Below are 15,988 nucleotides of genomic sequence, written 5' to 3' on the forward strand. Positions count from 1 at the left end.
GTTTTAATAATTTGTAATGCACGATGAATATTTAATATTTATAGAAAATTGCAATTTTCTTTTTGGATGTGTACCTTTTTGTAATTTTGGATGTCGTAAAAATGAATTTTAATCTTGTATTTTTCAATTTTTATTAATTATTAATTTTAGTCATTTTTAATTGAGAATACTGACGTGAAACTATACACGTGAGTGTTACATCAACGTCAAGTCAGTCCGACATCAAGACACTCTAGAATTGCAAAAAAAAAAAGACCATATAGATACTCAAAATCGCAGAGAAACTAATATATGTTATCAAAGTTGCAATTTTTCTATTTAATATGTACGTCTAATTAAACATGGCTTAAAAGCAAAATTTTGAGATGAAAACGAATACATATAAAAATTTTATTAATCAAAGACGATCTGCCTACTTAAAACTATAAATATGTAAACAATAATTTGATGAAAGAAATTTGAAAATAAAGTAAATAAGGATTAAAAGTAGAAATTGAGAACGGATTATTTTTGCACAAAAAAAAAGAAGGTATTTAAAACAATTAAAATTTTGAGATGGAAAAATATGTGCAAAATGATATAAACCATAGACCGGCATGCATTTGCAAATTCATCTCATTATTATTATTATTATTATTATTATTATTATTATATATTGTCACTTTGAAAGGGACTGGGAAAATTAGTTGGTTGTGGAGTAAACAAATTTTGTCATCTCCACCTACTAATTTTTCCTAGTCCCTTACTATAGAGTCTTTGGAAGTTGGTCTGAATATCCAAACACTACCTAAAATTATTCAAGCCCACATTTTAGTACTAGTTGGTAAGACCAACTAGGGTGCTCAAATGTTCCAGTCAACTAGTCAAATTATGAGATCAAGTATCCAGAATATTATTTTTTTTGTTGTTGTGCTGCGAGAAAAAAACAATTTTATTGGTCCACTATCTTGTGTAATTTTGAGTTTTGATCCAGTAAGTTTTCAAAGTTTGGTTTCGGTATACTGCTTTTAATTTAGGCTATTTTGGTCTAATTGTTAACGCAACACCATAAAATACTGACGTAACACTGAAAAATAATGATGTGAAACTGAAAAATGCTGACGTGATATCGAGAAGCTGACTTTCGGATGTCATATCAAAAATTAGAACATACTAGACAAAAATTAAAAGTTATATAATACTCCAAAACCAAAATTTGAAAATGTAATGAACCAAAATCCAATATTGAATAAGTTAATGAATTAAAAATTCATTTTTAGCTAATGAAAACATAGTGTAAGCTTTACTAAAAAAATTAGTGAAAAATTAATTGAAGCCATCTTATATGTGATTTCACGATGAATTTCACATTGGGTGAAAATGATTATATAAGGGTCTCACTAATAAAAGAATCATTAGATAAGTTTCACATTGGATGAAAATGATTATATAAGGGTCTCACTAATGAAAGAATAATTAGATTCAGTAAAGTTGAAAAAGTGAAACTTCAGTACGTAGGACTATTCGAAATTTAGGAGAGATTGACATATTGGCTTACAGAATAGCATTGCCACCAAATATGTCTAGAATGCACAATGTATTTCACAAATCCAAACTAAGGAAATACATCCCGAACCCAGGCCATGTTATGAAAATTGAACTGCTCATGATCAAAGGTAACGTGGGGGAAGTGCTGAAATATGAAGATGTCTCTATTCATATTGTGGACACTAAGGACCAAGTACTGAGATGACGTATTATTCCCAACGTAAAGGTGCAATGGTCAAAGCACAGAACGAGAAAACTACTTGGGAGTTTGAAGAGAAAATGCGAAAGGAATATCCCTACCTTTTCGAAGGTCAAGCCGACTCAGGTTTCGAGAACGAAACTTCCAATAAGGAGGGAGGGATGTGAGAACTCAAATTTTTGGGCATATAATTATTTAATATAGACATGAATAAGAATTTATTTTCGAGTTATAATAAATTCGAAAATATTAAATAATACATGGTATTAGAAATTTCAAGCCAATAAATACATAAAATTCAAAATCCAGTGCAAATCATGTATTAATTTTGAAATAAGGCTGGATATCAACCTATTTGGAAAGAAATATTACATACAAGATAGATTTTCTCAACAAAGAAGCATATCAATATTTAAAGAAGAAGTATCTCGATAATTATGGAATAATTATCTCGATAATTCTGGAAGAATATCAATCGAATTATGGTAAGATTTTCAACTCACCCCTATAAATACCACCCTATATCATTCAAATTTCACACCTAAATTTTCGAGTTTTCTCCCTAGAATTTTCGAAATTTCCCTCCAAAATTCTACACGAGTCATCAAAATTCTTTTTAAGTTCAGAAATCCGTTTCTCTCGCTCGGGTGCTCATAATCCAATCTCCACCGTTCAGAATATGCTTCTATATGTTTTGAATAACATACCTAAATTTCGGACATATCCAACGGTTAGTTTTTTTTTATAGCCTTTGCAAGAAAACTGTTCAGATTTTAGGCGAGAAACAGCATAGCTAAGGTTTTTAGTCCATTAGCAGGCCAAAAGACATCCAAACTCGATCTCCACCGTTCATAATTTATTTGACGTACTTGTGAACGTACTGTGAAATTTTGAGCCCGAGCCAACTGTTCAATAAGGCGCAATGAATTTTTCAAGATGTCTGATTTTTCAGCCGATGGTACTGCTGCGTTTTCAAGGGGTCGGTTGCATGATTCTTCCATGATTTTCGAATTCTTCACGTTTTATTCCAAGTTTAAGGTAAGTGGGCTTGTTTTAAAGATTAAATTTTGTTATGCATATTTTTATTCGTTTTTTGAAAAATTCGGTCAAGCACCGTCATTCTGTTTCTATGTTTTTTTTTTGTGCGATTTTGGTACGTTTTCGTGTTGGCACTGTGAGGATTCACTGAAAATGGGTGGGAATCCCATCATATGGCCCTTCACGGTGGGATAAAATCGTTTTATGGCCTCGACCCCTTAGAGGATTAAAAATTAGGGACTGATATCAGTAAACCATAGAAGGTGGAAAAATCGCAGTGCTGTTATGATATGAATACGATGATACGTTATGAAAAGCATGATATGTTTATGTGTTATTTTCGTAAATTGTGTAAATATTTTTATGTCGTGCTCGAACGGCCTCCGCTTACTAAGTGACGACCATATCACTCACACCTCTTACTCTACCCTCTCCAGATAAATCAGAAGAAGAAATCGAAGAAGATGAACAAGACCAGTTTTGAGACTGATATTAAGATGAATCAAGAAGTTTATTTTACTTTTCACTTAGTAAGTTGTAAACGCTTCCGCATATTTTTATCATTTCCAGAATCTACGTTGTAAAGACAATCTTATGGTTGATTATGAGTAATAAACTGGTTTTTGGTTTATACTGTAATACGATGCTTGTTGTTTTCAATTGTGTGGTTGTAAAACAACGCCGGTGTCGACTAACCCCGATCTCGGGGCGTGACAACAAGTAGGTTAAACATGCCCGATTATAAAACCATATTTGCCACAAGGAACATGATTGTTGCTCACAAGATTTGTTGTGATTCAAATTACATACATTAATCCCAATTCTATCACACAGCTTTACTCCCCAAGATCTGCGGAATGTTCCTTAATTATTTATATTCTTTATTTGTCACACAAGTAAATATACTAAAGCATTAAAAAAATTATTAATTTACTTTCTCATGAAATTGTTTTTTTAATCTACGTTGTCTTAAATTCATCGTACATCAACTTTGAATATTCAAAAGAGCAACGGGCACTTGGTCTACACGTACAATATTGAATAACATACGTACACAGCATGAATTTAGCTTACTAAAACATGAAAAGTATTTTTTCCAGCTGATGAATCTAGAGACTGGTCATTTAGTACCGTGACTGAAAGAAGATTTGTCTCAGTCTATAAATAGAAGCACAATTTCAGGCCTTAAATCACACAAGTAAATACATACATTTATACATATATATTATATATTTAGTACTAGCTAGACTAGAAATATTTCTTTTGTCATATGATGGCATCCACGTTTTCTGTAGAAGTAGAAATGAAATCTAATCCAGAAAAGGTGTGGGATTGGGTGTACAATTTCACCATTTGTGCTCCAAGGGAGTTCCCCCAAGTGTTCACGAGCGTTGAGGTACGCGAAGGGGATGGAAACAATGCTGGCACCGTGCGTTTGATCAAATATCCACAAGGTACGTACGTACCGTTTTTCAACTCATGCATGCACATATTTTACTAATTGGTTTATAATCTATAAGGCAAAAACTTGTGTGAGACGATCTCACGGGTCGTATTTTGTGAGACGGATCTCTTATTTGGTTCATCCATGAAAAAATATTACTTCTTTATGCTAAGAGTATTACTTTTTATTGTGAATATCGGTAGGGTTGACCCGTCTCACATATAAAGATTCATGAGACCGTCTCACAAAAGACCTACTCAATCTATAAACCCAACGGAATCAAGGGTGCATTTGAACAATTAAAAATTGGTCTTGCAAGTTCAAATAATTTTGATTTTAATAACTTTACTCGTTTTACTATCAATGAATGTCGTTGGACGTACATTATTGATGTATTTGATGTCGCGTCATTAGTCTGACACTAAAAATGCCAAAATTATTGTACTGCCATGTTCATTATATTTATAATTTGGTATCTATGCATCCAGGATCGCCGATAGCCAATCTCGCGGAGAAGCTGGAAGTGGTGGATGAAGATAATAAAACAATAAATTACACGTTTGCTGGTGGGGATGTCCTCAATTTCTACAAGAGCTTCAATGGCACTGTAACTGTAAGTCCCTTGAAGGGCGATGGAACCCTCCTGAAATATTATGGCAAATTTCAAAGGGTGAACGAAGAAAATCCCATTCCAGAAAGCATCGAGGAATTCCTCAATTTTGGTTTACGTGCTTTGGATAATCATCTTTTCAAGCAAAAATAAAATAAATTTCTTTATATATATCAAAATAAAAGTTAACCTAGAACTTGAGATCTTATATATCCGCGGCAGTCATAATAAATTTCAGGTGAATGAATTAAACAAAATAAGCCTTTACTTGTTCTGGAAATATTTATATATTTGTATTTTGTTTGAGTCATAATATTAATTCTCATGTATTTTGCGTTTGATATCGTTTTATTTTTTGTTTTAATCTAAGCTCTTCATATATAAAAATAACATGGTCACCATATTATTGTAGGGAAGTATATATGGTAATTAACCAACTTATAATATAATTATAATTATAATAAAAAATAAATAAATGTACAACTTATGCCATTTCTATTTGTTTTACGAGATTGTGGAACTTTAAGTTAGGACAAAATTCGTACAGTCCAAAACTTAATTAGAGCAAATTTTTATCACCATGTATTATTGTGTATCCTGCAGTGATAATCACTGCACACATTAACATTATTAATTGCACGCGTAAATTTTTCATATTAATAATTTTAACAATTTTTAAAAAAAATTTGGTCAACCAAATATTTGTAATAATTGATATTACATATACGTATAAAAAATTATTAATTCAGGAAGCTATTCATTAGTATAGTATAATTAAGTTCATTTAAAAAATACTCAAATATTTCTGTTAGACTGAAATTTCTAAATTTTGATGATAACAAACAATATCGAGCTATTTCAAGATCCAGTTTTTATTTTATAGTATTTACAAGTTTCGAACTGGATGTCCTAGATTCAAACCAGACTGCTTATTAGTCATGATTTTAGCTGGAGTGCCTTCAGCTAATTATTGTAAAATCAGGCTGAATCTTTTTACTTTAACTCAAGCTGCTTCGAGACTGATACTGGATGTTTTTAATAGTACTCAAGCTGCACATTGGTCTCTAGCAGGTATAATTGTGCATCAGTCAGACTTTTCGAAAGATCATTTGATCAATAAATACGCATTAGCCGATATCTTTGGTTGCTCAAGAATGTCTTATGATAAAAAAGTATGAAAAATACTGTTCAGAATTGCATGCATTTGAGTCCAGACTTTATCTGCACAACCGCACGAGAACAGTGGAGGAGCCACATACATGTATACCCGGGCCCAAATTTTTTTAAAAATTTATATGTAAATTTTGGAATAATATGATATTAGCTCGAGTAGATCAATTTAAAATATTAAAAAAATTCTAAATTTTAAAATTCTAGCCTGAGTAGAGCCATATTTCTGGCTCGACGACTGCAGGAGAAAACCAACAATTCGAAAAGCTAATTCTGATGGCCGTCGTTGATGGAGTATATGTACTGGTCATACGGGCCCATTATTTTTGGGCCATGTATATAATAAAAAATTAATTATTTATTGAGAATTACAAAACTGTATGTTTTATCGAATACGTCTTGATACCAATGTACATAATAAAATTGGAAATTATAATTTTCGTTCTTGTATGCTATTTTTTAATATAATTTTGATCCTCTATGTCTGCGACAAGTCAGAAAAAGAACTGAAAATTTTAAATTAAACAAAAATAAAACACTAAAATCGAAATTTGACAACATAGATAATCAAAATCATAAATAAACAGATACATACTAAATATGCATTTTTTATTGGGTGAGAAGATATTTATCGAAGACACCGAAAGTGAAATCGATGAAATCCTGGACACTATGTGCAAAAGCCTCGACTCTGGACTCCATTTCAAACTTGCCATGATATTTCATTATGGTCCTAAAGTGGCCTAGAAGCTTTTGTAAATGTAGAAGGAGTAGGTCTCTTGTGATATGATCTCACAAATATTTATTCGTAAGACAAGTCAATCATATTTATATTTATAATAAAAAATAATAATTTTAGCATAAAAAATAAAAAAAATTCATGGATGACCAAAATAAAATGTATGTCTCACAAAGTTGACCTGTGAGATCGTCTCAAATGAGTTTTTGTGATGTCGAAGATACCCCCAACTAAAAATGTGTGACTCACTATTATCTTCTTGTCATCTACTAAATCCAATCTCTCCTTGATACTTTTTACTGGAATTCCTGCAAACATCAACATACGTTTGCCCAACTTGTGAAAAGAAAACGATTCGTACTTGAAATTATTCGAGTATATCAGAGCATGGAGAATTCTTGATGAACAACGATCTTTAATGGATTGAGAGCCGTAAGTGGACCAATTCGATTCTTCTACCTAAAATATAGATTGCATTGCACAATACAATCTCCAATATCTGTTACTAAATATTTTAAAAATATTGAAAAAAAAAACGAAACATTATCTAACTTTCTATTCTTGCCGGAAATTGTTTGCTATTTAATTTTAAAAAAATTGGTTAAACTTGTATAAAAAAACTTATAAGCTCTTATAAGTTGTTTTAGTCGTTAGGAAGTCATATTCTTCGTAATAAGGATAGACTACCCTAGAGTTTTTCATGCACCAAACTTGAAGCAGAGCATTAATGTCGTTCTTGTATTGTGTTTGGATCGATCTATTTTATTTGAATAAAAATATTTGATTTGAACAAGGGTTTGAGAATGGCTTTCAAATGACATTCATCCTGAATGTATTTGAAATATATCACACTTACTAATGGAATTGATTTAACTTGGTATCGAGTTGATTTGAGAATTCGTTTGGTTTGCATACTGGAATTAAATAAGTATTTGAAGGAAGAATTTAAAATAACCACATGTTGTGATGGCTTTGACATCCACCACCATGATTGATAAATAACTATTTGAGAATTGAAATCCATTGAAAACATATTTTCTCAAAGAAATCAATGAGTTTGTTATTATGAATTTGATATCCCTAATTTTAAATCAAACCGTGAATTCTTGTCAACCAAACAAGTAAAGAACCAGAAGAATGTAAATTAGTTTTATTGTGCAGTGATTTGATTAAACATTGTGATATGCATGCATGTATGTTGGGTTTAGACATTCTCTCAATCTTTATTTTGATGATAATAATTTTTTTAATTGTATTTATAGTATATTTACTCAAGTGTGAAGTTGTTAATTTAATATGGAAGTTAAAACTTGAAATTAGCCATATTGAAAATTTGGTGAGCCGCAATGTTTAGACAATATCTCATATATTTTTTTATGGAAATGACTAGACACTAAAACGAATGAATAGAAAACTCAATTTGGGACAAGTCATATTTCACGTAAGTTTGGCCAAATGGATGTTTTCTTGGCAAAGTAATAGTCGTAAGACCAAAATGGTTGCAATGAAAACAACAGTCAGTTGGCCATGAACAGTTCCGATATTTTTGTCAGCCTAATCAAATCGATTACCCAAATGAAAATATTCAGTATGTGTTACGAAGCTAATACAATGATTTGTAAATAATATTTACAAGTCAAAATCTAAATCAGAGTTTAAGAAGCTGATAAATGACAATGAATCTACTAGTTCTGCACATGTAAGACCTCATCAGCTTGGTTCAGTCTAGCTGACGAGTCCAACTAAATGAACAGTCTAGCTGACGATCCTAACTGGCGGGCCACAAAATCATTCAGGCTCGGGAAAAGCATCCAACAAGGCAGAAATGACCGTTTTAATATTAGAAAATGTCCAGAATCTTACCAAACTGTCATGTTATTGTGTCTAACATATCATTTTTGAAGCCTATAAATACATCATTTTGTTATTTAAATTTCAGTCAGCCTACTCTTTATAACCCAATTTTTAGTAGTCAATCTGTCAGTTTAGCTTCCCCCCACACAAAATTTATTGATTAGTCAACAGCTATTGACTTGACGAAAATTACTAAATTAAAAGTTGTTATCTCAACCAAATTTTGTACAAACTAGTATGATTGTTTATTCAACCCAATCTTCTAACCAAGAACTCGATCTTATCGAGTGATATTAGATACGGTTGTTCTTGAAAGAGCATTTGAAATTGATTTTGATATTAAAAATTCAAAATTTCAAATTTTTTTCTAACATATATATGCCAAGTTTAATTTTTGAGCAGCTTGCACCAACCGTGGGAAAAATGGAATAACTCTTTCTTCGCGTGTCGAAATGACAAACTGTTTTTTTCATTGCAAACTAGGATTGTAGAGGATAGCAACAATAAAAAATTTACAGCCTAATCATGTACAAAGAAAAATAGTTTATTCATTCAAGTCAGAATCACATAGGCTTTTGGAGAAATTTGGTTAGTCATCTCTTTACTTTTATAAGTTTCAAAATTTAATATATATGTGAGAAGAACTCATTATAATTTTAAGTGAGAGATTGATTTTAAATATTGAGGGAAAGAAAAAATTTTTGCTTAAATTGTTTTGAAAATATGACTTTTTGATTCACACAAAAAATTGGGAGAAATATGTTAGTTGAAATCATTGTTTTTCTAAGTTTTATGATCATAAAAAAAAGAGAGATTGTTATGTTTAGAAATCTTGATTTTGATGATAACAAAACTTTTTACTGAGTTTTTAACATATTTACTCAAGTGTGAATTTGCTAACTCAAGATGGAAACTGAAACTCGAATTTAGCCAAATTGAAAATCTAGCTAGATGCAATTTTTCGACGATATCTCATAGATTTTTTATGAAAATGACCGATCGCCAATACCAATGAACAAAAAACTCAATTTGGGTCAAGTCGTATTTCACGTCAGTTGAGCTAAATCAGATGTTATCTAGGCAAAATGTTAGTTGCACAACCAAAATGATTGCAATGAAAACAACAATTAGTTGGACATGAGCAGTTACGGTATTTTGATCAGCCTGATCACCTCAATTATCCGAATGGAATGATTTAGTATGCTTTAGAAAGCTAAAATAATTATTTACAAATCATATTCATAAGATGAAATCTGAAACAGAGTTTAAGATGGTCGTGCACATGCTCATTTCAGCAGACCTTATCAGTTTGGTTCAGTCTAGCTGATGAGCCCAATTGAATGAGCAGTATAGATGACGATCCTAACTGACAGCAGGCCTAGACCTCAAAATCAGTCAAGATCGGGAAAAGTGTCTAGCAAGGCGATGATGACCATTTTAATGTCAGAAACTGTCAGAATCTTCCAAAAGATCATGTTCTTATATCTAATGTATATATCATTATTGGAGCCTATAAATACAATATCATAAATATCAAATACAAGCTTCGGACGGAGATTCAAAGAATGAGTATCCTACATAAATTTTTTTTTTAGCTAAAATGAGAATAATACCAAGTGTGAGGATACATTTAATATATACATACATTGTAAAAATTCTCACATACTGTCTTCACAAAGATATTTAATATTGTGTTTATAGTCTTGACATTAGAAACGTTAAACATTATGCGGATTTTGATATTATGGCGTACAATAGAGATTGTACTAGGAGTTTCAATTAGGCAAAAGATAAGTCCTAAGTTGAAATTTTTTTGTACAGAGACTTGTATTATCAGAGTCTTCTAGTGGATTCTCGGTGACGTAGGAGTTCTTAATTTTTGAACATCCATAAAAAAATTTGTGTCTATTTATTTATCTCATTCACTTATTATTGCTAATGTTTTATGATGTATTGTTGAAATATTTTATGTGTATTTCAAATACAAAAATATTTCATATCAAATGTTTGATAAAACGCTTCAACAAAAAACGTTTTTTTACACAATTCAACTTGCATATCTTTTAAATATTTTACAAAAATGTTTAATCGGTTTCTAAGAAAGATTACTTTGAGTGTCTTCCGCTTTGTTTGAAAATCAAACTCGATTTAATTAATTAGTGTTTAATATTTCAGCAATAGAGCTATTGTAATTCAATAATTATCCCTCAATTGATCCTATCAATGTATATCTGAGTATTAAAAGATGGCAGGAAATTGAAATCGAGCAAGTCAAATATGGAAAGAAAATAAGAGTTTTTCTTTATTAGAAGACTAGTGCACCGATACATGTACGTGTTGTGTGCTTACAAAGTTTTTTTTTATAATCAATTTGATTTATATTAAAATATGGATAATATGATAATAATAAAAAGTAATGAAGGATCAAACTATAATTTGAAATTATTATATTAAATGAGGTTAAACTATAATTATGAGAAATAAAGAGAGATTAATATGCAATTTTAAGAAATGAAAAAAGAAAAGAAAACGACAAACGAACTAAAATACAATTTGAAATAATTATAAAAATAACAAAAAGCAGACCATGACGTGATTGTGGCTCTATTATCATTAATTTAATAAATAATAATAGATGATGATTTTGTTTTCATGTTATCCATGGCACGAGGAAATAGTAAAAATATTTCATAATTTTGTAGTTTTTTTTTCCTTTTTCATGGCTGTAATTAGAAAAATTCTTTTTTCATTTTTAAATATTTAAAAATACACTACGTGGGGGTTTTAAAAAATTTGGTTAGAAGCAAAATTAAGTGTATATAATCAGAAATAATTTTTATTGTTGAAATAACTGAAATCGCATGTATCAGTATCTGTATTAGTTTTTTTTTTTTCTTGTATATGCTATTTTTTAATTTTTAAATTACACGAAAAAGAAATTTAATACGTTTAAAAATAAAAATTGTAACTTTGTAATAATAAATACTAAATCAATTTGAATATATAAATATATCACATATCGCTGCCATTTTAATACTATTCACGCTGAATATTTTAAAAAATAAAATATATATTCACACTTAAAATGATTAAATTAATAATACACAACTCATACTGTTATACCTATCGGGTCCTATTTGACTTTCCACTTGGCGTTCAATTTTTTGAATACCAATATTAAAACTATTCAGCTTAATATTTCAAAAAATATAATATAATATTGTCACAACGTACACGTTATATGTTTGTATAGTTTTTTTTCGAATTAATTTGATTTATATTGAAATAAAAATAATATTATAATGATGAAAAGTAATGAAAGGTCATAATAGAATATAAAATAATTATATTTAAATATGATCATGTCATAATTGTAATTGTAAAAACTAACGAGGAATTAAACTGTATTTAAAAAAAAAGATAGAAGTACTAAAATGTAATTTAAAATAACGATTTTTTTTTTAAAAAAATGAAATTAACAAAACACAAACTATGATACTATTTTAACCCTATTATTAAGATAATGATAAGTCAATTATTACTAGATTTACCAATCAAGACTAAAAATTTCCGATCTCCCAAACAAAAGAAGAGAGGGGAAGAAATATATTAAAAAAAAACAAGTGTACAATCTCATTCGTCGCAAGTTCTTGAATATCAATACTTAAAATGAATATTAAATTAAATACACAAATCATAAACTATTATATATTATAAAAATAGGGTCGTAATTGACTTTCCGCATTCGTTCAATTTCTTGTTCTCCAATGTTAATACTATTCACGCTTAATTTTTCAAAAAAGAAAATATAAATTCGCACTTAAAATGAATTAAATTAAATACATAACTCAAACCGCCTTATATATTACTTTAGCATCATACTAAAATTGCAAAAAAAAAAAAAAAAAAAAAAAAAAAAAAAAAAAAAAAAAAAAAACAAACAAACAAACAAAGGGACGTAACATGCTAAATCTCGAACCCTTGAGTTCAAAAATCAGATTCATCTCTTCAAATTAAAATTCCTGCCATATTTGAATAAGGAGCCTTGAATTCAATCTTCCGTGAACTTTGACTCCATCCATCCTTGTATTTTTCTAAGTCTCGAACACCTGAGTTCAATTTCCTGCAATCTTTCATACTTACATTGAATTCTAGTTCTATATATACGTGAATGCACATCACCAACTTTTATCAGAACAACACCATAATTTGAATTCATATATATAATTTACTTTTCATACTATACCATAATGGCATGCACTTTCTCAGTGGAGTTTGAAGCCAAATCCGATGCACAAAAGATTTGGGACTTCGTCAAAAATTTCCACATCATATGCCGTAAAGCCTTCCCTCAAGTGTTTGACAGCGTTGAGGTCGTGGAAGGCGACGGAAACTCTACCGGCACGGTCCGTGTAATCAAATACGTACCAGGTATATAATTCAATGCAAATTCGTTGATTGATAATCCATTAAAGATTATTTTTCACCAAAGAATATATTCTCCAAAGCTCTCCTCAGCTAAACCGATTTCGTTTTTTAATAATGGCGTTTTTGTTTATATCAAGTTGATCATTTTCTTTCATGCTGATATGTGCAGGAATTCCAGTGACAAACATCAAGGAAAAACTTGATTTAGTAGATGACGAGAAGAAAATAATAAGCTATACATTTTTAGGAGGGGATATCTTCCAAATTTACAAGAGCTTCAAGGCCACTCTGGTTTTGAATCCTAAAGGCGATGGAACCATAATGAAATATTATGGAGAATTTGAAAGGGCAAAGGGAGCCGAGGCTTTTGCGCTGAGTGTTCAGGATTTCATCGATTTCACTTTCGGCGCTTTGGATAAATATATTCTCACCAAATAAAATAAATTCGAATGTTTTACGTATGTCAGAATCGAGCGTTGTTTGTTGTAAAATATACACATATTTGTATTCTTCTGTATTCTTTGATAAGATTATTTGTTTCTCTTTAAATTATAATTAATGTTATCTGATTCTTTTTCTGTATTTCTAAAGTTTTTTTTTCCCCTCAATTTGAGCCATGAATACCAAAACATATCTATTTATTTGTGGCTAAATTAGATTCTTGATTTATCTTGTTTTAAATATGAGACATCTCTCATATTTATCATAATGAAATATGTTGATCATAATTAAATTATTTTAAATACATTAATAAAACAATCTAACATTATCTCACTTTGCCTACATATTTAAAATGGAATGAATAATTAAGAAATTAATAATCATCCAAAATTAATAAACAAATATACGAATCAAGGTGATGTATCCTCGATCTTATACTGAGTATCACATTTACCATATTTTTAATATAACTTAATGAATAAAATCAATACTTTATTCTAGATCTAACTTGATCGGTATTTTTCTCAAAATAATTGAATATGTACATAAATAAATATGATAAAGATCAAAACTGAATGAGTTTCATAATCAAAACCAAATATATATATTAAAAATCTTTTAGGAACCAAGTCCGTCATTAACTACGACATAATTCTTACACAACTTAATTTGCATGTCTTTAGGTCATATGATCATTAATTCAGTGATAACGTATTCAATGAACACTTATTTTGCTTAACATGTTCTTCAACAGCTATAATACTTTATGTCAATATATTTATTTCGACTGTCGATTTAGTCATAAAGACTACAACTGAATTGTCATAGTATAATCTTAATGACTTAGACATAAAATTCATAACTCTAAGCTCAGAAATGAAACTCCTTAATATACATCATATAATAATGCTTTAAAATAAAAGATGAATTTAGACTCCATAGTGTAACTAATAAATTACTTACAAAATTTTCAATTCGTCTATGCGTAAGCATATAAATTTTAGTACCATGAAAATATCTCATAACATTTTGCAACTTTTTAATGGTCAATATTTTGATTATTCTAATAATTTCTCTAATAATTTGGTCCCCACTAATCTTCGGTATACATAATGACCCACAAATGTACTCTACAGAACTTAATGAAGATATAACATCATAAAATTTTAAATATCATTACTGTGATGCTTATTTCAATATATATAACTTTCTTAATCTTACATACTAAATTCCCACATCACTAGAGAAGGATCTTTAGTGTAATTTCATATAGCATTTTTACTCTTTATCACAATTGAGAAATATTATTTTCAAGTCCGTCTAATGAAAATCTAAATCAAATAGACTATTAATGTCATGACCACACGAACATAATTTTCTTAAACATATGAGAAAATATTTTCATGTAGTTAATTCTCTCCCCTTGAGTGGATTTCTTAGCAAATAGTCCATCCTTATATTGTTCAATGTTGTCTAATAAGACTTTATCAATATTAGAGAATCATCTACAACAAACGACGATTGAACCAACTTTTAGAATCCATTATTTGCTATGGAATTCCTTATCATACATAACATTATAGCAAAATTTAAATTTCTTACTCCTCATGATTTGTGAAAACATCATAGGATCATTTTCGTCTCCAAAATGAATAATCAGATTCAAGATACATAATATAATCACTTAAAATTATTGATCTCTTAATTCCAATATATCTTCCTAATATTGCATCAACACTTTCCAATGAACCTAGATCGTGTTGTTCAACCGAATGCTCAATATCTTGATGAGCATTAAGATATACATGATCATGATCAACAATTTGTGAAATTTATATGATTGGTCTCACAATACACTTTTTAACTTGAGAGAGAAGTTGTGAATATCGATCAATATGTAATTTGTGTGGATGAATGATCATCATCACGATCAATATTCTAAATATGATTGCTCACACAAATAAGTCATTCTCAATAAATTTCACATCTCTTGATTCCACAAACCTTATGATTTGTGATGGGTAGTAAAATACATATCCCTTTAGACCTTTTGGCATATCCAATGAAATTCCCATTAATTGTCCTCGAGTCTAACTTGTTTTCTGGTAGATTATCAACTTTTATCATAGACAAGCATAATCAAACATGTATCTGTCCCAAATTCGGTTTCCAATCTTCTCAAAACTCAAATGTCATCTTGTGGACCATCTCAATTGGAATCCGATTTAACATATACATACTTGTCGTAAGCGTTCCAGTTCACAAGAAATTAAGAAGTTTGGAGCTATTAATCACGCTCCACACAATGTTCATCCTCAATGTATTTACCATAGTACTTTTTACACTGTATCAACTCATGACATTATTTATCAACTTCCATCTTATATGCTTTTGTCAAACATCCAATATTTCATTGTTATTATGAAGCAAGTAGAAATATAAATGTCGAGAGTGATCATAAATAAAGACAATAATTATTTTTGACCATGTAAACCCATTAATATTTGTATGAATGATCTTCGATATGTCTAAATCTAT

The 15,988-nt window shown here is 29.7% G+C and overlaps 2 protein-coding genes across 2 annotated transcripts; both read left to right on the forward strand.

Annotated features, from left to right (window-relative positions):
* Positions 1-4,007: 4,007 nt before the first annotated feature.
* On the forward strand, positions 4,008-5,138 carry LOC140967023 (MLP-like protein 423). Its single transcript, XM_073427356.1, has 2 exons — positions 4,008-4,218; positions 4,697-5,138. Exons 1-2 carry the CDS (start codon positions 4,035-4,037, stop codon positions 4,969-4,971), a joined length of 459 nt encoding a protein of 152 aa, XP_073283457.1. The 5' UTR covers positions 4,008-4,034; the 3' UTR covers positions 4,972-5,138.
* Positions 5,139-12,676: 7,538 nt separating this feature from the next.
* LOC140967024 (MLP-like protein 423) lies at positions 12,677-13,539 on the forward strand. Its single transcript, XM_073427357.1, has 2 exons — positions 12,677-13,012; positions 13,179-13,539. Exons 1-2 carry the CDS (start codon positions 12,832-12,834, stop codon positions 13,445-13,447), a joined length of 450 nt encoding a protein of 149 aa, XP_073283458.1. The 5' UTR covers positions 12,677-12,831; the 3' UTR covers positions 13,448-13,539.
* The last annotated feature ends 2,449 nt before the right edge of the window (positions 13,540-15,988 follow it).

The sequence above is a fragment of the Primulina huaijiensis genome, unplaced genomic scaffold (assembly GCF_012295235.1).
Source record: "Primulina huaijiensis isolate GDHJ02 unplaced genomic scaffold, ASM1229523v2 scaffold2303, whole genome shotgun sequence".
Classification (NCBI taxonomy): domain Eukaryota; kingdom Viridiplantae; phylum Streptophyta; class Magnoliopsida; order Lamiales; family Gesneriaceae; genus Primulina; species Primulina huaijiensis.

Bases quoted from the DNA above. Each gene is read 5' to 3' on its own strand.
- LOC140967023 (XM_073427356.1), top strand. From the start codon at position 4,035: ATGATGGCATCCACGTTTTCTGTAGAAGTAGAAATGAAATCTAATCCA. The intron at 4,219-4,696 runs GTACGTACGTAC...CTATGCATCCAG, and splicing joins TTTGATCAAATATCCACAAG to GATCGCCGATAGCCAATCTC.
- LOC140967024 (XM_073427357.1), top strand. From the start codon at position 12,832: ATGGCATGCACTTTCTCAGTGGAGTTTGAAGCCAAATCCGATGCACAA. The intron at 13,013-13,178 runs GTATATAATTCA...TGATATGTGCAG, and splicing joins TGTAATCAAATACGTACCAG to GAATTCCAGTGACAAACATC.